The sequence below is a fragment of the Rhinoderma darwinii genome, chromosome 3 (genome assembly GCF_050947455.1).
Source record: "Rhinoderma darwinii isolate aRhiDar2 chromosome 3, aRhiDar2.hap1, whole genome shotgun sequence".
In the NCBI taxonomy this organism is placed as follows: Eukaryota; Metazoa; Chordata; class Amphibia; order Anura; family Rhinodermatidae; genus Rhinoderma; species Rhinoderma darwinii.
The window spans coordinates 401336123-401356049 of NC_134689.1; the positions used below are offsets into that span (position 1 = coordinate 401336123).

The 19927-nt window shown below is 39.3% G+C and overlaps 1 protein-coding gene across 1 annotated transcript; it reads right to left on the reverse strand.

Annotated features, from left to right (window-relative positions):
* Positions 1–632: 632 nt before the first annotated feature.
* On the reverse strand, positions 633–19713 carry RLN3 (relaxin 3). The gene is made up of 2 exons (XM_075855497.1): positions 19393–19713; positions 633–1178 (listed from the first exon to the last, which is right to left on the reverse strand). Exons 1-2 carry the CDS (start codon positions 19571–19573, stop codon positions 901–903), a joined length of 459 nt encoding a protein of 152 aa, XP_075711612.1. The 5' UTR covers positions 19574–19713; the 3' UTR covers positions 633–900.
* Between the last annotated feature and the right edge of the window lie 214 nt (positions 19714–19927).

Genomic DNA, 19927 nt, shown 5'->3' on the forward strand with positions numbered 1-19927 from the left:
TCGAGTATGCGCCCACCACTCCATTTAAAGTCTGTGGGGATAATGAAAACAGCCGACAGTCCCATAAACAGTGAATGGAGCAGTAGGCGCATGCTCAAACGCCACGACATTCCTCCTCACTGTGGGGTGCAGTGAGGAGGATCTGGAGGTTCGGGAACTCCATTCTCACGATCAGTGGGTGTCCCAGCGATGCGACCATTATCACCTATCCACAGTATTTTTTGGAGTGTGGGAAGAAAATGGACTACCTGAAGAAAACCCACGCAAACACAGGGAGAAGTTACAAACTCCATGCAGATGACGTTCTTGGTCTGACTCGAATCCAGGACCCCAGCACTGCAAGGCAACATTGCTAACCACAGAGCCAACATGCTTAACCTCAATGTCAGTAAGGTTGACCAAGGACCGTAATGAGAGGGGGCCCATAACATAAGTAGTAAACACCTTAATCACCAGGCATAATCTTGGAGTCCGAAGGAATAGAGAAGAAGACCCACCAAGGCCGGCCCCTGCTTACATTTTACATCTTGCAGAGTAGCATCATAGTTGCTCTTTCTTTATGTCGGTTCCACTCTTCAAATTTGGATTGTTTTTTCACGACATTATTTTTATTGAGACAGACAGTGGGACGCTTCTAGGACACTTCTGCTTTTTTATTTTTTTTATTTGTATGGCCAAATAGCCCATAGATTTTTTCAGCTCAATATGTAATGGAAAAATATACAAATAAATAACACACCAGACGGTTAAAGTATATTACACATATGTGATGGATACAGCCCACTAGGGGCTCAGAACAGTACATTGGTCATACACTCTGTACACATAGGCCCCTTATGTAAAGGGATCTGGCCCTCCCTATTCCAGAGACATCTCCAGGATAGGGGACAACGTTCAGTCTCAACAAAGGGAGCTAATCTGACTTTTACTACAGCCCCATTTGCAGCATGTGTTGGACAAGCCCAGTGCCGCCTCCCTTTCTCTCCTTTCCACCACTCTTACAGAGTCCTCCGATCCTCCATGCCTGCCCCCTGTTGGGTCTCTCCAGCTTTGAGGGGATCCATAGTCCAGGACTTCACTGTTGTGGGGTCGTAAATTGGTAGCAAACTCGTTATATACTTCTTCATCCAAATTTATGTCTTCATGTCCTAGGTTTCCAAAAAGATCTGTGGGGTCACCTGAAAAACACAAATACTTTGTTATCATACAGGTATACAAAACATTTCTGGACATCTAAAACACACAATGTCAATGTAGTAATAGCTTTTGAACATGAATGTTTTGTATTAAGGTAACTATAGATATAGATGTTTGTCCACTACCAGAGGAAGGTGTGGAATGTCCAAAAAGTCTTGGCCAATCCTTACTTTCTTACCATAGTAGTCTGAAACCCATCCTATAAATACTCTGACTAATGGAACCGATTTCCTGCACTGGTTGGAAAAATACACTTCTGAACAATTCTAACAATTATAATGACAACTAGTGATAGCAAAAACAAAAACTTTTTGAAGAATAACGAATAAACTTTCCAACCAATGAAGAGAATGGTTTTGTCACCATAGACAAGGAGATGATCAGCACAATATAAGTCATCTTTGTTCATGGTGGACTTTAGAAGATGACATATGTGTGGTGTCCATCCTATGATCAAAAACATTGCGAACAGTCTACTGAAAGTTAACATTTGCATGCAAATCTAGTTCGCATGGCTTCATCTGGGTATAATAATTTCCTCCCACAAGCTTCGGTTAATTTCAGGGCAGATCAAGGTCTGTGGTGGTCCCTAGACTAAACGTAGTCTTAGCCTACCCACTTCCTTTTACAAGATAGCAATCGAGAATAGGTCAGAAAAAATAGCCTCATAGCAGTGCAATACAGTGGCCAGATAGTGCTGTAAAATGTCCAAATTAGGAGCACTTGTGGAGAGCAGAGTGGTGGATAACCCTAGACAGGGGAGCAATTGCTCCTTTGGTGCCTCCTTTAATCCAGCCCCGAACAGTACCATAGAGTGTCCAAATAACAGAGCCATATAGTGTTGAGGCAATATAGTAGCCAGATAATGCTTTAAAATGGCAAATCAGTAGAAAGAGCAATGGAGAGCAGAGTGGTGCACATCCCTAGATGGCGATGCAATTGCCCCTTTGGGCTTTCTAATTCAGCCTGGTTACAGTACCCTACAGTGCCCAAACAATAGGTCACTTGAGGGGCTGGTTGAGGAAGAAACAATATACAATTTGTAAAGTAAAAAAGTTAATAATCTGGCAGGAAACTTTTATCCGGATAACACATAGTTCAGGGAGCCAACCAGACTGGAAGAAACAGTGACCACTGATTAGTGGAGCTCAACATGATGACCAGTCATGTGATCATATAGATGGAAACAACTGTAAGAGGAGGGCTGCTTCTTCTGATGACCGTAAATGGAGAGGCTGTAAGATGAGGGCTGTTTCTTCTGATGACCGTAAATGGAGAGGCTGTCAGATGAGGGCTTGTTCTTCTGATGACAGTAAATGGAGAGGCTATCTGATGAGGGCTGCTTCTTCTTATGACAGGAAATGGAGAGGCTATCAGATAAGGGCTGCCTCTTCTGATGACAGTAAAAGGAGAGGCTGTCAGATGAGATGAGGGCTGCTTCTTCTGAATACAGGAAATGGAGAGCCTGTCAGATGAGGGCTACTTCTGAATACATGTGAAATAGAGAGGCTGTCAGATGAAGGCTACTTCTTCTGAATACAGAAAAAGAAGAGACTGTCAGATGAGGGCTGCTACTTATGACGGGAAATTGAGTGTCTGTCAGATGCAATTCTTAAGCCAATGACTTTTAATGCTTGTTGTGGATGCTCATAGGCTGCTTCGTGGAATTATACCTCTTGAGACCTCATAATTCCAGACTATAGGATTATTCTAGACTAAGAGTTCTTACAGGACGCAGAATTATCATTATTTTCATAATGAGCTTCATAAGTCTATGAATGAAAATCATACAAATAGCGGATAGCTCTAGCGGCTTCATCTTCATGCAAAAGGTGATGGCAAATCCTCAATTTTTCCAACCTGAACAGAATGAGTTGCCTCGTGACTGGATCTCCTAAAATCAGGTTGCCACAGAGGAGGGAAATTTTACTCAATACAACCACCATTGTGTTCTTCTATATGAATAGTCACATGTAGGAAAGAGATAAAACTGAGAAATTCACGTGATGAGATTTGTTCAGAAAAATACAAGGACAAATTTCTATTAGTCACAATCAATCATTGTGTACTAGAGACACAACCATTATCAATAAAGGGGAGATGAAGGTTTAAGGAAAGGGTCTGATTTCTATCCAGAAACAACACCTCTCTTGTCCAAGGGTTGTATCCGGTATTGCAATTTAGGCCCTATTCACTTGAAAACCAGACATGGACAAAGGAGGCGCTATATCTGAAAAAATCAGCCTCTTCCTACTAATCTCCTACAACCCCATTAACTATTGTCCTTTATGGTTGTATAATAAATAATGATTATTATGTGAATGGTCGGCTTAAAGGGGTATTCCAACCAAATATACTAATGGCATATGCTGGGGAATCGCAATAATAAACGTCTCTGGTCGCAATGGCCCTAAGGTGTAAATCTAGTTGTGAGCTTATTATGTCTTTGGATAAATCATATTCTTTACTTTTAAGCCATTCACATGGTCTATAGGGGGCAGTATTATAGTGGTTATATTCTTGTACATAGGGGGCAGTATTATAGTAGTTATATTCTTGTACATAGGGGGCAGCATTATAGTAGTTATATTTTTTTACATGGAGGGCAGTATTATAGTAGTTATATTCTTGTGCATAGGGGGGTAGTATTATAGTAGTTATATTCTTGTACTTAGGGGGCAGTATTATAGTAGTTATATTCTTGTATATAGAGGCAGTATTATAGTAGTTATATACTTGTACATAGGGGTAGTATTATAGTAGTTATATTCTTGTATATAGGGGCAGTATTATAGTAGTTATATTCTTGTATATAGGGGCAGTATTATAGTAGTTATATTCTTGTATATAGGAGCAGTATTATAGTAGTTATATTCTTGTATATAGGGGCAGTATTATAGTAGTTATATTCTTATACATAGGAGGCAGTATTATAGTAGTTATATTCTTGTATATAGGGGGCAGTATTATAGTAGTTATATTCTTGTATATAGACGTAGTATTATAGTAGTTATATTCTTGTATATAGAGGTAGTATTATAGTAGTTATATTCTTGTACATAGGAGGCAGTATTATAGTAGTTATATTCTTGTATATAGGGGGCAGTATTATAGTAGTTATATTCTTGTATATAGGAGGCAGTATTATAGTAGTTATATTCTTGTATATAGGAGCAGTATTATAGTAGTTATATTCTTGTATATAGGAGGCAGTATTATAGTAGTTATATTCTTGTATATAGAGGCAGTATTATAGTAGTTATATACTTGTACATAGGGGTAGTATTATAGTAGTTATATTCTTGTATATAGAGGTAGTATTATAGTAGTTATATTCTTGTACATAGGGTGCAGTATTACAGTAGTTATATTCTTGTACATAGGAGGCAGTATTATAGTAGTTATATTCTTGTATATAGGGGGCAGTATTATAGTAGTTATATTCTTGTATATAGGGGCAGTATTATAGTAGTTATATTCTTGTGTAAAGGGGCAGTATTATAGTAGTTATATTCTTGTACATAGAAGGCAGTATTAGGCTATGTTCACACGGAGTATTTTGGGGGAGGAATATCTGCCTCAAAATTCAGTTTGGAACTTTGAGGCAGATTTTCCTCTCCCTGCACGCCGATTTTCACAGCGATTTTCGCGCCGTTTTTCGCCCGCGGCCATTGAGCGCCGCGGGCATAAAACAGAGCGAAATACGCTTTCTCTGCCTTTTACGCTTTCTCTTTCTCTTGAAGTCAATGGGAGGTCAGAGGCGGAAGCGCCCGAAGATAGGGCATGTCGCTTCTTTTTCCAGCGAGGCAGTTTTACTGCTCGCGGGAAAAAGACGCTGACGCCTGCCATTGAAATCAATGGGAGGCGTTCTCGGGCCGTTTTTGCCGAGTTTTGCGACGCGGTTTCCGCGTCAAAAAACTCGGAAAAATACTCCGTGTGAACATCCCCTTATAGTAGTTATATTCTTATACATAGGAGGCAGTACTATAGTAGCTATATTCTTGTATATAGGAGTAGTATTATAGTAGTTATATTCTTGTATATAGGGGGCAGTATTATAATAGTTATATTCTTGTAAATAGGGGCAGTATTATAGTAGTTATATTCTTGTATATAGGGGGCAGTATTATAGTAGTTATATTCTTGTATATAGGAGGCAGTATTATAGTAGTTATATTCTTGTATATAGGAGGCAGTATTATAGTAGTTATATTCTTGTACATAGGGGGTAATATTATAGTAGTTATATTCTTGTATATAGGGGGCAGTATTATAGTAGTTATATTCTTGTATATAGGAGCAGTATTATAGTAGTTATATTCTTGTACATAGTGGGCAGTATTATATTAGTTATATTATTGTACATACGGGGTAGTATTACAGTAGTTATATTCTTCTACATAGGGGGCAGCTTTATAGTAGTTAGATTTTTTTACATGGAGGGCAGTATTATAGTAGTTATATTATTGTGCATAGGGAGTAGTATTATAGTAGTTATATTCTTGTACATAGGGGGCAGCATTATAGTAGTTATATTTTTTTACATGGAGGGCAGTATTATAGTAGTTATATTCTTGTGCATAGGGGGTAGTATTATAGTAGTTATATTCTTGTACTTAGGGGGCAGTATTATAGTAGTTATATACTTGTACATAGGGGTAGTATTATAGTAGTTATATTCTTGTATATAGGGGCAGTATTATAGTAGTTATATTCTTATACATAGGAGGCAGTATTATAGTAGTTATATTCTTATACATAGGAGGCAGTATTATAGTAGCTATATTCTTGTATATAGGAGTAGTATTATAGTAGTTAGATTCTTGTACATAGGGGGCAGTATTATAATAGTTATATTCTTGTATATAGGAGGCAGTATTATAGTAGTTATATTCTTGTATATAGGGGGCAGTATTATAGTAGTTATATTCTTGTATATATAGGGAGCAGTATTATAATAGTTATATTCTTGTATATAGGGGCAGTATTATAGTAGTTATATTCTTGTACATAGGGGGTAATATTATAGTAGTTATATTCTTGTACATAGTGGGCAGTATTATATTAGTTATATTATTGTACATACGGGGTAGTATTACAGTAGTTATATTCTTGTACATAGGGGCAGCATTATAGTAGTTAGATTTTTTTACATGGAGGGCAGTATTATAGTAGTTATATTCTTGTGCATAGGGAGTAGTATTATAGTAGTTATATTCTTGTATATAGGAGGCAGTATTATAGTAAATATATTCTTGTATATAGGAGTAGTATTATAGTAGTTATATTCTTGTACATAGGAGGCAGTATTATAGTAAATATATTCTTGTATATAGGAGTAGTATTATAGTAGTTATATTCTTGTACATAGGAGGCAGTATTATAGTAGTTATATTCTTGTATATAGGGGGCAGTATTATAGTAGTTCTATTCTTGTACATAGGGGGCAGTATTATAGTAGTTATATTCTTGTACATAAGGGGCAGTATTATAGTAGTTATATTCTTGTACATAGTAGCAGTATTATAGTAGTTATATTCATGTATATAGGGGATAGTATTATAACAGTTATTTCCTGATCGTCCATATGGGTTTTAGTCCCCTAGGTACAATCAAGCAGAGATAGGTTAATTAGCAATAAGCATTAAGCAATTAAACAATTAACCCCTTAGTGACCAACAATACACCTTTTAACGTTCGTCACTAAGGGGCCTTAGGCTAGGCTGACGCCTTTTCACGTGAGCCTAGTCTAAGTCTGATGACAGCTGAGCTCCTGCTCCAACTCCCGCGATCTAAGTTTACTTAGATCGTGGCCGTTTAACCCGTTAAATGCCGCCGTTAATAGCGACCGCGGCATTTAACTTTGTTTACAGAGGGAGTGAGCTCCCTCTGTCACCCATCGGCGGCCCGCGAATGCAATCGCGGGTCTCCGATGGGTTGTCATGGCAGCCGGGGGCTTGATAAAAGCCCCCAGGTCTGCCCTGGACATATGCCTGTTAGGACGCGACGGAGGCACGTCCTAACAGATTGCCTGTCAGATTTACACTGACAGGTAATAATGCTCTGGTATACGAAGTATACCAAAGCATTATAGCAGCGATCTGAATATCGCACAGTAAAGTCCCCTAGTGGGACTAATGAAATAAATAATAAATGTGAAATAAAGATTATTAATAAAAAGTACAGTAAAAAAATAATTAAAAACATTTTTTTTCCATAAAAGTGTAAAAAATAAATAAAAGTACACATATATGGTATCGCCCCGACCGTAATGACTCCATTAATAAAGTTAATATGTTAATTAAACCTCAAGGTGAACACCGTAAAAAAAAACGCAAAAAACAATGGCGAAATTGCAATTTTTTTCCATTGCCCCCCAAAAAAGTAATAATAAAAATGAATCAATAAGTCCCATGCACCCCAAAACAGTACCAATCAAAACTACGTCTTGTCCCGCAGAAAACAAGCCCAAAAAATCACTACATTGATGGAAAAATAAAAAAGTTACAGCTCTTGGAAAGCGACGATGCAAAAGCAAATAATTTTAGTTCAAAAGTGTTTTTATTGTGCAAAAGTTGTAAAACATAAAAAAACCTCTACATATGTGGTATCGCCGTAATCGTACCGACCCATAGAATAAAGTTAACATGTTATTTATGCCGCACAGTGAACGGCGTCAATTTAAAAACGCATAGAACAATGGTGGAATTTCAGGTTTTTTTTATAATCCCCCCAAAAAAAGTTAATAAAAGTTAATAAAAAAATTATATGTACCCTAAAATGGTGCTATTAAAAAGTACAACTAATCCCGCAAAAAACAAGTCCTCATACAGCTATGTAGACGAAAAAATAAAACCGTTATAGCTCTTTGAATGCGACTATAGAAAAACGAATAAAATAGCTTGGTCATTAGGGCCTAAAATGGGCTGGTCACTAAGGGGTTAAGGACATCCCCTATAAGTATGTACTGGCAACCGGGCCCCAGCGTATTTTTTCTTTCTCTTAGGTCAGTACGGAGACAGTACCCTATCCTTCTAACAGAGGAAAAGATTATTCCGGGCTGCATACAGGGCTGCGCCTCTGTCCCTCAGCCGCGAAGGTGTACCAAGATGGTGGTCAACGTCTTGGTACACGGCGACGGGGCACCTTACCTGATCCTGGTAATATTAGCAGGGGAGGAGGACCCCCTGTTGGAGCATCCACCGTTCGTCTAGGTCCGAAGTGGATTCCGGACCGACCGCCCGCGCTCTCCCGGTTACCCGGAAGTGCTGCTCGGCGTTACAGAGGCATGGATGGGGGCGGAAGTGATGTCATTGTTGGCCCCGTCCCCCCGATGTGACGCGCTAATGCAGCAGGCTCACAATACCGGTATCTCATTCAAACATGGCGCGCTCTGCCTCTGGACAGCCCTCTGCTTGCTAAGGTTAGTAAGGCTGTTTACATTGATGGGTCCTGATGTGTCTTGATGCTGATGGCTATGCGTTTCTTTCTGCCTCTTCTCTAGATGTCTGCCAGAAGAGAAGGTAGGAAAAAGACCCACAAGTCGCCACCCCTCCCAGGGAGGATTCTAGGGGATTCATGCAATGGTTCAAACAACAGCTGTCTGTAGTTTTTGAGGATGTAAAATCACCACACCATGCTGAAAGGGCCAGGCGCTCTTCCTCTCCACCTCCTCAATACCAGGAGGATCCCTCCTCAGCAGGTGGTTCAGATTCAGAGGTGGTCTCTGACTCCCCAAATTCTGACGACCCAGAAGACTGTTATATCCTAAGTAAAGATAAGCTCCATGATCTCCTCAGAGCGGTGAAGGATACATTGGAGACGGGGAATGAGGTTGAGCATAAGCCTAAAAAGGACACACTGTTTTATTTTCCCATTACCAAAGGAAAAAAATTTCCCAGCCATCCTGTCCTAACGGAATGGATGAAATGGGATTGGGATAAGCCTGAGAGGAAGGCCGAACTGGGTTCTCGGTTCAAAAACCTCTACAGACTGGATAAAACTGGCTCCAAAGATTGGGAGAATATTCCAAAACTGGACTTGCAAGTGGTTAAATTTTGCAAAGAAAACCGTTTTTCCACCCGATGAATCAGCACTGCTGAAAGACCCCATGGATCGCAAGGCAGATTCCCTTCTGAAGAAGGTGTATACCTCAGCAGTGGGCTTGTGCAAAGCCTCCTTGTATTCAGTACCAGTGGCTAGAGCACTCCGGGTCTGGCTAAGCCACCTGTCAAGGGATCTATAGGGGAGTCCCAAGGGCAGAAATTCTCCAGTCCCTCCCAGTAATGAAGTCAGCTTCAGAGTTCCTCTGTGACTCTCAGCTGGATAACATCAAGTGTGCATCCAGGGCCTTGTCCCTATCGAATGCTGCCAGAAGGGCTCATTGGCTTAAGTTATGGTCTGGGGATAATCTTTCCAAAAATAATTTCTGTAGCCTCCCTTTTCAGCCAGAATCTCTGTTTGGTCCCCAATTAACGGATATTTTGAATTCCTTAGGGGAAGGCAAAAGGGCTAGGTTTCCTGAACCTAAAAGGAAGGATACCAGGCGATACTTGCGGGATCAGAGAAGAAAATCCCCGAAGATCAAAAGAAGGTTTTTTAGACCGTCAGCCCACGTTTAAAATGAAGCGGGAAAACCCTTCCTCCTTTCGGAAGAAAAACCCCGCTCAAAATCCAGACAGTTTATGATGCCCAGCCAATCCTACAAGTAGGAGCAAGGCTTCAGATTCTCCTCTCGGTGGTCGGTGACATAATCCGACGACTGGGTGACGGCAACCATCAGGAGAGGATACTCTTTGGAGTTCAGAACTCTACCCCCAGACCACTTTTTCCTCAACAGGCATCACAATCTGATAGTCCATCAGCTTCTGCAGGTCTTTGACCAGGCATTGCAATCCTGCCATTTTGGCCCCACAGAGCCTGGTTCTCCCTAGCATTGTCTCTCTCGAAGGGTTCCTGAAACTACCAGTGTCACCGGACTTTCTGTCACAGAAAGGGGTGTATCACCCGAAACCTCGCAGTCTACATCTCACGGCCTGGACACTGACCGGGAGAACCAGACAGAAATGGGTCTTTCATCAGAAGTTATTAATACATTGCTGTCAGCTAGACGACCTTCAACGGTCAAAGTATACAACAGAGTTTGGACCCTGTTTACCTCCTGGTGCACTAAAAATTCAGCAAACTTAGTTTCTATGAATACTATCCTGCAATTTCTTCAGGAGGGCTTCAATAAAGGTTTGACGCTAAATACCCTTAAGGTGCAGTTCACTGCAATTAATGCCCAATAGCAAAATCGTTTCTCCAACCAGCAGTCTCTCGGGTGCCCTCTCCTTCCTGGGACCTTTCAGTGGTGGTGTCGGCTCTAACAAAGCCACCGTTTGAACCTATGCAAGAGTCATCCATCAGATTTTTCTCCTTCAAGGCCTTCTTCCTGGTGGCAATCACGTCGGCCAGGCGCATAAGCGAGCTGCAGGCCCTTTCCTTCAAAGAACCATATTTGAGGGACCTGGGAGATTGTCTTCTACTACGTACCATGCCTGGGTTCTTGCCTAAAGTTCCTTCCTTTAGGAATATAAATCAATAGATATTATTGCCAGTTCTTTTCCCTCATCCCCAAGGTGAAGATCAGGAGAATTGGCATACACTGGACGTGAGAAGAGCAGGTCTCACCTACATTCAAAGGACAAAGGCTTTTAGGAAAGCAGAAAATCTGTTCCTCCAACATGCCGGTCCTAATAAGGGGCAAAAAGCAAGTAAAGGCACCCTAGCAAGGTGGATTAGATAAACTATTGAAAAATGCTATCATCTCAGTGACCTTCAATGTCCTCTGCAGATCAGGGCACATTGCACACGCTCTACAGCAACCTCATGGGCAGAAGTCAGGGATATCCCCCTGGATCAGATCTGCAGAGCGGCTAAGTGGGCATCCGCATCAACCTTTGTCAAGCACTACAGGCTCGACTGGCATCAGAGGGTTCTCTATTTGGCAAAAGAGTGCTTGAAATGGCGTTTGCTATCCCGCCCATATAGCTATTGCTTGGCAAGTCCCATATGTGTTGTGCTGCCAAGGACGATCAGGAAAACGAAAATTTACTCACCAAAATTTTTATTTCCTGGAGTCCGTAGGCAGCACAAGCTCCCCCCCCCCCCCCCTGGCAGGACTTATGATTATTGCTTCGTAAAAATACGCTGGGACCCGGTTTCCGGTACATACTTATAGGGGAAAATCCTTAATTGTTTAATTGCTTAATGCTTATTGCTAATTAACCTGTCTCTGCTGCATTGTACCTAGGGGACTAAAACCGATATGTGTTGTGCTGCCTACGGGACTCCAGGAAATTAAAATTTCGGTGAGTACATTTTTATTATTGTATATAGGGGCAGTGATACAGTAGTTATATTCTTGTACGTAGGGGCAGTATTACAGTAGTTATATTCTTGTATATAGGGAGCAGTATTATAGTAGTTATATTCTTGTATATAGGGGCAGTATTATAGTAGTTATATTCTTGTTAATAGGGGCAGTATTATAGTAGTTATATTCTTGTATATAGGGGCAGTATTATAGTAGTTATATTCTTGTATATAGGGGCAGTATTATAGTAGTTATATTCTTGTACATAGGGGGCAGTATTATAGTAATTATATTCTTGTATATAGAGGGTAGTATTATAGTAGCTATATTCTTGTACATAGGGCACAGTATTATAGTGGTTATATTCTTGTATATAGGGGCAGTATTATAGTAGTTATATTATTGTATATAGGGGCAGTATTATAGTAGTTATATTCTTGTACATAGGGGGCAGTATTATAGTAATTATATTCTTGTATATAGAGGGTAGTATTATAGTAGTTATATTCTTGTACATAGGGCACAGTATTATAGTAGTTATATTCCTGTATATAGGGGCAGTATTATAGTAGTTATATTCTTCTATATAGGGGCAGTATTATAGTAGTTATATTCTTGTATATAGGGGCAGTATTATAGTAGTTATATTCTTGTATATAGGGACAGTATTATAGTAGTTATAGTCTTGTACATAGGGGGCAGTATTATAGTAATTATATTCTTGTATATAGAGGGTAGTATTATAGTAGCTATATTCTTGTACATAGGGCACAGTATTATAGTGGTTATATTCTTGTATATAGGGGCAGTATTATAGTAGTTATATTCTTGTATATAGGGGCAGTATTATAGTAGTTATTTTCTTGTACATAGGGGGCAGTATTATAGTAATTATATTCTTGTATATAGAGGGTAGTATTATAGTAGTTATATTCTTGTACATAGGGCACAGTATTATAGTAGTTATATTCCTGTATATAGGGGCAGTATTATAGTAGTTATATTCTTGTATATAGGGGCAGTATTATAGTAGTTATATTCTTGTATATAGGGGCAGTATTATAGTAGTTATATTCTTGTACATAGGGGGCAGTATTATAGTAATTATATTCTTGTATGTAGAGGGTAGTATTATAGTAGTTATATTCTTGTACATAGGGCACAGTATTATAGTGGTTATATTCTTGTATATAGGGGCAGTATTATAGTAGTTATATTCTTGTATATAGGAGCAGTATTATAGTAGTTATATTCTTGTATATAGAGGGTAGTATTATAGTAGTTATATTCTTGTACATAGGGCACAGTATTATAGTAGTTATATTCTTGTACATAGGGGCAGTATTATAGTAGTTATATTCTTGTATATAGGGGCAGTATTATAGTAGTTATATTCTTGTATATAGGGTGCAGTATTATAGTAGTTATATTCTTGTATATAGGGGGCAGTATTATAGTAGTTATTTCTTGTACATAGGGGGCTGTATTATAGTAGTTATATTCCTGTACACGGGGGGCAGTATTATAGTAGTTATATTATTGTATATAGGGGCAGTACTATAGTAGTTATACTCTTGACCCCTTGAAAAAGCTGACGGCGAAATGTGCGTCGGGGTTCTGTGGTGGTGGTCTGGTGTGATTTGGGACTCATTATGTAGTACAGTGGTTGGTATTCAACCTTGGAAGGATCTATGTTTTGAATGTTTTTTTTTCTTGGAGACAGCACTGATATCCAGTACTATACTGAGTGTATACTTTTTGTCTCTAGAAACTATGTTTATTTGTATAGCAAGTGACTATCTATGAGATATATTTACAATGCTAGTACTTCCTTGTTATATTATTGGTGTGATATGCTGTTCTGTGTATTGTAGTCCCTCCCACCACCCCCATGTGGTTTTAAATGTATGTGTTATTTTAGGTCTTGATGGCAATTGCTCTTAAATATCTGATTAAAATATAATAAAAGTTTGTTGTATGGTACCTATGGTGTGCTATTATGTTATTTCAGTCTTTATATGGTAGTTTCTACGTATATACTATAGGGATTATGCTTATGCTTTGATATACGCAGATCATTATATGTATTCTTTTGGCCTGGTTTGGTATAGGTATGGATATAGTTGCAGTATTATAGTAGTTATATTCTTCTAGATAGGGGACAGTATTATAGTGGTTATATTCTTGTACATAGGGGCAGTATTATAGTAGTTATATTCTTGTATATAGGAGCAGTATTATAGTAGTTATATTCTTGTATATAGGAGGCAGTATTATAGTAGTTATATTCTTGTATATAGGAGCGGTATTATAGTAGTTATATTCTTGTACATAGGAGCAGTATTATAGTAGTTATATTCTTGTATATAGGGGCAGTATTATAGTAGTTATATTCTTGTATATAGGAGGCAGTATTATAGTAGTTATATTCTTGCATATAGGGGCAGAATTATAGTAGTTATATTCTTGTATATAGGAGCAGTATTATAATAGTTATATTCTTGTATACAGGGGCAGTATTATAGTAGTTATATTCTTGTACATAGGCGGCAGTATTATAGTAGTTATATTCTTGTATATAGGAGCAGTATTATAATAGTTATATTCTTGTATATAGGAGCAGTATTATAGTAGTCATATTCTAGTATATATGGGGCAGTATTATAGTAGTTATATTCTTGTATATAGGAGCAGTATTATAATAGTTATATTCTTGTATATAGGAGGCAGTATTATAGTAGTTATATTCTTGTATATAGGGGGCAGTATTATAGTAGTTATATTCTTGTATATAGGGGCAGTATTATAGTAGTTATATTCTTGTATATAGAGGCAGTATTATAATAGTTATATTCTTGTACATAGGGGGCAGTATTATAGTAGTTATATTCTTGTACATAGGAGCAGTATTATAGTAGTTATATTCTTGTATATAGGAGCAGTATTATAATAGTTATATTCTTGTATATAGGAGGCAGTATTATAGTAGTTATATTCTTGTATATAGGGGGCAGTATTATAGTAGTTATATTCTTGTATATAGGGGCAGTATTATAGTAGTTATATTCTTGTATATAGAGGCAGTATTATAGTAGTTATATTCTTGTACATAGGGGGCAGTATTATAGTAGTTATATTCTTGTACATAGGGGGCAGTATTATAGTACCTAATGCTACTTCTTTTGTCAGGACAAGAAAGAATGAGTTTGAAGTGACAACCACTGTTGTGAGAGAAAAATGTGCATAGTGCAGTTACTTCTTTTCTGCCATGACAATTTTGCAGCTCATACAAAGTGCATTACTCTGCTGAGGGTGTCAGTGAGCACAGGAAATGCTCCTACCAGGGTAAGAGAATATGAAGCATGAATGATGGAAGGTATATTCCTTTGTATGGGATGTGCTCGTGGATCAAGTGAGATGAGCAGGAAATTACTTTTTAATAATAACTGAATTCTCACATTTTGTGGTTAGCTCATAGAGCGGTGACATCAGAGCAACCAGCAAGTTTATACCCACGTGAAAGCAACGGAACTCATTGTAGTGTAACACATAACAACAAACTCATTAGAATACACAACATATATCAAATAAAGAGACTAAAAAAAGTTAGCAGTAAAAACATTGTGTGAATTATGCAGCAAGCTTTTAAACCCTTATGCACAAATCAAAATTTAGTTATCACAACTCCATCACAGAAAGAAGCCGCGGCTGATGGCACATTCTCTACATTTAGGCATTAGGTACACGAGCGTTGCGCATCTCGGACGTGAAAAACTGCAGTTTTTCAGGTCCGAGGTGCATCCGTGCTCAGCGCTGCGGGGCACGATGTCTCGCATCCCTCATAGATGAGTCTATTGAGGGATGCGTGAAGCGTGAAAAAATAGGACATGTCCTATTTTCTCACGGACCCTTCACACGGTTCGTTGAAACAATGGCTGTGTGAATGGCCACATTGAATTAGAAAGGTCTGTGGGACGGCTGTCACAAGGACGTTTAACAAGCTCGTGTATATAAGGCCTAAGTCACACATTTCCCATAAGACATGGTCCATTCGAGTCTGCCAGAGCGGGAGCGGGTTGCAAAGCTACATGTGCCAGCATGGGTTATAGTTTTGCAATAGCTAAAGTGCCACAGGTTGGCGACCCCTGTTCTAGAGGCTCTTTACTCTGGCTCATAAAGAAAGGAGCCCCCCTTTTATGCCTAGTAGAGCAGACATAACTGCATCAGGTCGTGTTTTTTGCTAGCGGTACCCATGCATACATAAAAAATTAAATGTTGTTGCCCTTTAAATTTTACTTTTGAGTTTCTAGGTCAAGAGTCGAACAAATAACTATGACAAACTTCACACAGTCTGCAGTACAGATTACGGAGCAAGTTACCGTTGGGTTAATCATTAAAGAGGCTCTGTCACCAGATTTTGCAGCCCCTATCTGCTATTGCAGCAGATCGGCGCTGCAATGTAGATTACAGTAACGTTTTTATTTTTAAAAAACGAGCATTTTTGGCCAAGTTATGACCATTTTTGTAGTTATGCAAATGAGGCTTGCAAAAGTCCAAGTGGGTGTGTTTAAAAATAAAAGTCCAAGTGGGCGTGTATTATGTGCGGACATCGGGGCGTTTTTAATACTTTTACTAGCTGGGCGTTCTGATGAGAAGTATCATCCACTTCTCTTCAGAACGCCCAGCTTCTGGCAGTGCAGACACAGCCGTGTTCTCGAGAGATCACGCTGTGACGTCACTCACAGGTCCTGCATCGTGTCAGACGAGCGAGGACACATCGGCACCAGAGGCTACAGATGATTCTGCAGCAGCATCGGCGTTTGCAGGTAAGTAGCTACATCGACTTACCTGCTAACGCCGATGCTGCTGCAGAATCAACTGAAGCCTCTGGTGCCGATGTGTCCGACACAATGCAGGACCTGTGAGTGACGTCACAGATCTGCACTGCCAGAAGCTGGGCGTTCTGAAGAGAAGTGGATGATACTTCTCATCAGAACGCCCAGCTAGTAAAAGTAGTAAAAACGCCCCGATGTACGCACATAATACACGCCCACTTGGACTTTTACTTTTAAACACACCCACTTGGACTTTTGCAAGCCTCATTTGCATAACTACAAAAATGGTCATAACTTGGCCAAAAATGCTCGTTTTTTAAAAATAAAAACGTTACTGTAATCTACATTGCAGCGCCGATCTGCTGCAATAGCAGATAGGGGCTGCAAAATCTGGAGACAGAGCCTCTTTAAGGTGTAGCTCATAGAGACTTGGCAGACGTTTGTCAATTGAGACCTCTAATAAATAGGAGACAGGGGCCAGGCATACAAAATAAAGCCTATGCCCAACCCATCAAAATTAGTTTGAAGACCTCCCAGCTAAAAGCTAACAGGGCACAGCACTCCATAGAGCGCCATGGGCCTCTTCATTTTGGCAATCATGGTGGTCCCAGATCGGAGTCTTGGGAAGATAACGTTGATGGTGTTCAATGAGCTGGGACCTCCATTAGTGATTTGAAGAAAGGAACCCTGGTCTGGGTAAACTAATGGCAGTAAAGTCCATCTACATCACATCCATCATCCATCTAATCTACTAAGTGCCTGTATAATCTTTATCTTTAATCTTTTTGATGAAATCTTCGGATTTATGAGTGGGGGGACAGATAAGGAAACTTTGGCACATAAAAGATATGAACGCAGGACTTTGCACCCACTATAAGGCTGGGTTCACACGACCTATTTTCAGGCGTAAACGAGGCGTATTATGCCTCGATTTACGCCTGAAAATACGGCTCCAATACGTCGGCAAACATCTGCCCATTCATTTGAATGGGTTTGCCGATGTACTGTGCCAACGACCTGTAATTTACGCGTCGTCGTTTGACAGCTGTCAAAAGACGATGCGTAAAATTACAGCCTCGTCAAAAGAAGTGCAGGACACTTCTTGGGACGTTTTTGGAGCCGTTTTCTCATAGACTCTATTGAAAACAGCTCCAAAAACGGCCGAAAAAACGGCGCGAAAACGGCGCGAATTAACGTCGCAAAAAATGTGAGTTGCTCAAAAAACGTCTGAAAATCAGGTGCTGTTTTCCCTTGAAAACAGCTCCGTATTTTCAGATGTTTTTGGCTCAGCGTGTGAACATACCCTAAGGGTATGTGCACACGGTAGCAGGCTTTTACGTCTGAAAAGACAGACTTTTTTCAGGAGAAAACAGCTGCCTCATTTCAGCCGTAATTCCTCCTCGCATTTTGCGAGGATTCTCTGACAGCCGTAAATTTTGAGCTGTGCTTCATTGAGTTCAATAAAGAACGGCTCAAATTACGTCTGAAAGAAGTGTCCTGCATATAATGTATATAAGTGTCCTGCATATAATGTATATAAGTGTCCTGCATATAATGTATATAAGTGTCCTGCATATAATGTATATAAGTGTCCTGCATATAATGTATATAAGTGCCCTGCATATAATGTATATAAGTGTCCCGCATATAATGTATATAAGTGTCCCGCATATAATGTATATAAGTGTCCCGCATATAATGTATATAAGTGTCCTGCATATAATGTATATAAGTGTCCTGCATATAATGTATATAAGTGTCCCGCATATAATGTATATAAGTGTCCCGCATATAATGTATATAAGTGTCCCACATATAATGTATATAAGTGTCCCGCATATAATGTATATAAGTGTCCCGCATATAATGTATATAAGTGTCCTGCATATAATGTATATAAGTGTCCTGCATATAATGTATATAAGTGTCCTGCATATAATATATATAAGTGTCCTGCATATAATGTATATAAGTGTCCTGCATATAATGTATATAAGTGTCCTGCATATAATGTATAGAAGTGTCCCGCATATAATGTATAGAAGTGTCCCGCATATAATGTATATAAGTGTCCCGCATATAATGTATATAAGTGTCCCGCATATAATGTATATAAGTGTCCCGCATATAATGTATATAAGTGTCCCGCATATAATGTATATAAGTGTCCTGCATATAATGTATATGTGTCCTGCATATAATATATATAAGTGTCCCGCATATAATGTATATAAGTGTCCCGCATATAATGTATATAAGTGTCCCGCATATAATGTATATAAGTGTCCTGCATATAATGTATATAAGTGTCCCGCATATGATGTATATAAGTGTCCCGCATATAATGTATATAAGTGTCCTGCATATAATGTATATAAGTGTCCTGCATATAATGTATATAAGTGTCCCGCATATAATGTATATAAGTGTCCTGCATATAATGTATATAAGTGTCCTGCATATAATGTATATAAGTGCCCTGCATATAATGTATATAAGTGTCCTGCATATAATGTATATAAGTGTCCTGCATATAATGTATATAAGTGCCCTGCATATAATGTATATAAGTGTCCTGCACTTCTTTTGACGAGGCAGTCATTTTACGCATTTGACAGGTCGTCTGCACAATACGTCGGCAAACCCATTCAAATGAATTGGCAGATGTTTGCCGACGTATTGTAGCCCTATTTTCAGATGTAAAACGAGGCATAATACGCCTCGTTTACGTCTGAAAATAGGTCGTGTGAACCCAGCCTATGAGTTATACCCCTAGACATAACAGTTAATACAGTTCACTTTCTTGAGCAATAAAACCCTGGCTTAGGACAGAACTTGATGCATTTTTGGAATAAGTGGGTCGATCAATTATATTCCAAACCGAAATAATGTAGTTACATGTGAGCGCCACACCACACTACAGAGAAGTGCACAACACTACAACCCCCATCATATGGTGAAATACATATACATCTATATACTATTTACAAGGATGTATTTTACCTGTTTGCATGACCTCATTTCTCCTCCACCGGGACCCTCCACATGTGAAGATGACAGCCCGTATGAATTCTCTTCCACACAGCTTCACACCGATTGTGGGCACTCTGACGCTGCCATTGGCACTGCCATGCAAGGCCAACAGCCACAGCAGAGTCAAGAGAGCTGGTGCCAGTCGCTGCATTATTCTGGACCGTTCCTAGACAGCAGCAACAAGTGACAGGAGTGAGTGAGAACATGTCCAGGACTGCTGGGTACCCTCTTATAAGGAGGCGGTGTGGACCTGAGGAAGAGATAAGAACCTTTGCTCTGCGACCCCCTCCTCGGACCAGCTCTGAAGGTAGAGATAACCTTTCCAAAGCATAATCAACCAGAAATTATTCCGAGCTCGTCAGTTGCAGAAAATCACTCTCATTTACTACTTGACAAATCTGCTGGATTACACACTGTGCACTGGAGATTACAAATCCACATTCCAGTGATGTCACTTATTGATCCTCAATGACTGACATCACGGAGACCTATTCACTATGGGCAA

What these genes read in the sequence shown, in the direction of transcription:
- RLN3 (XM_075855497.1), bottom strand. Translation starts at nt 19,573, where the DNA reads ATGCAGCGACTGGCACCAGCTCTCTTGACTCTGCTGTGGCTGTTGGCC. An exon ending in AAATGAGGTCATGCAAACAG is followed by an intron (nt 1,179 to 19,392) that starts GTAAAATACATC and finishes TGTGTTTTTCAG; the next exon opens with GTGACCCCACAGATCTTTTT.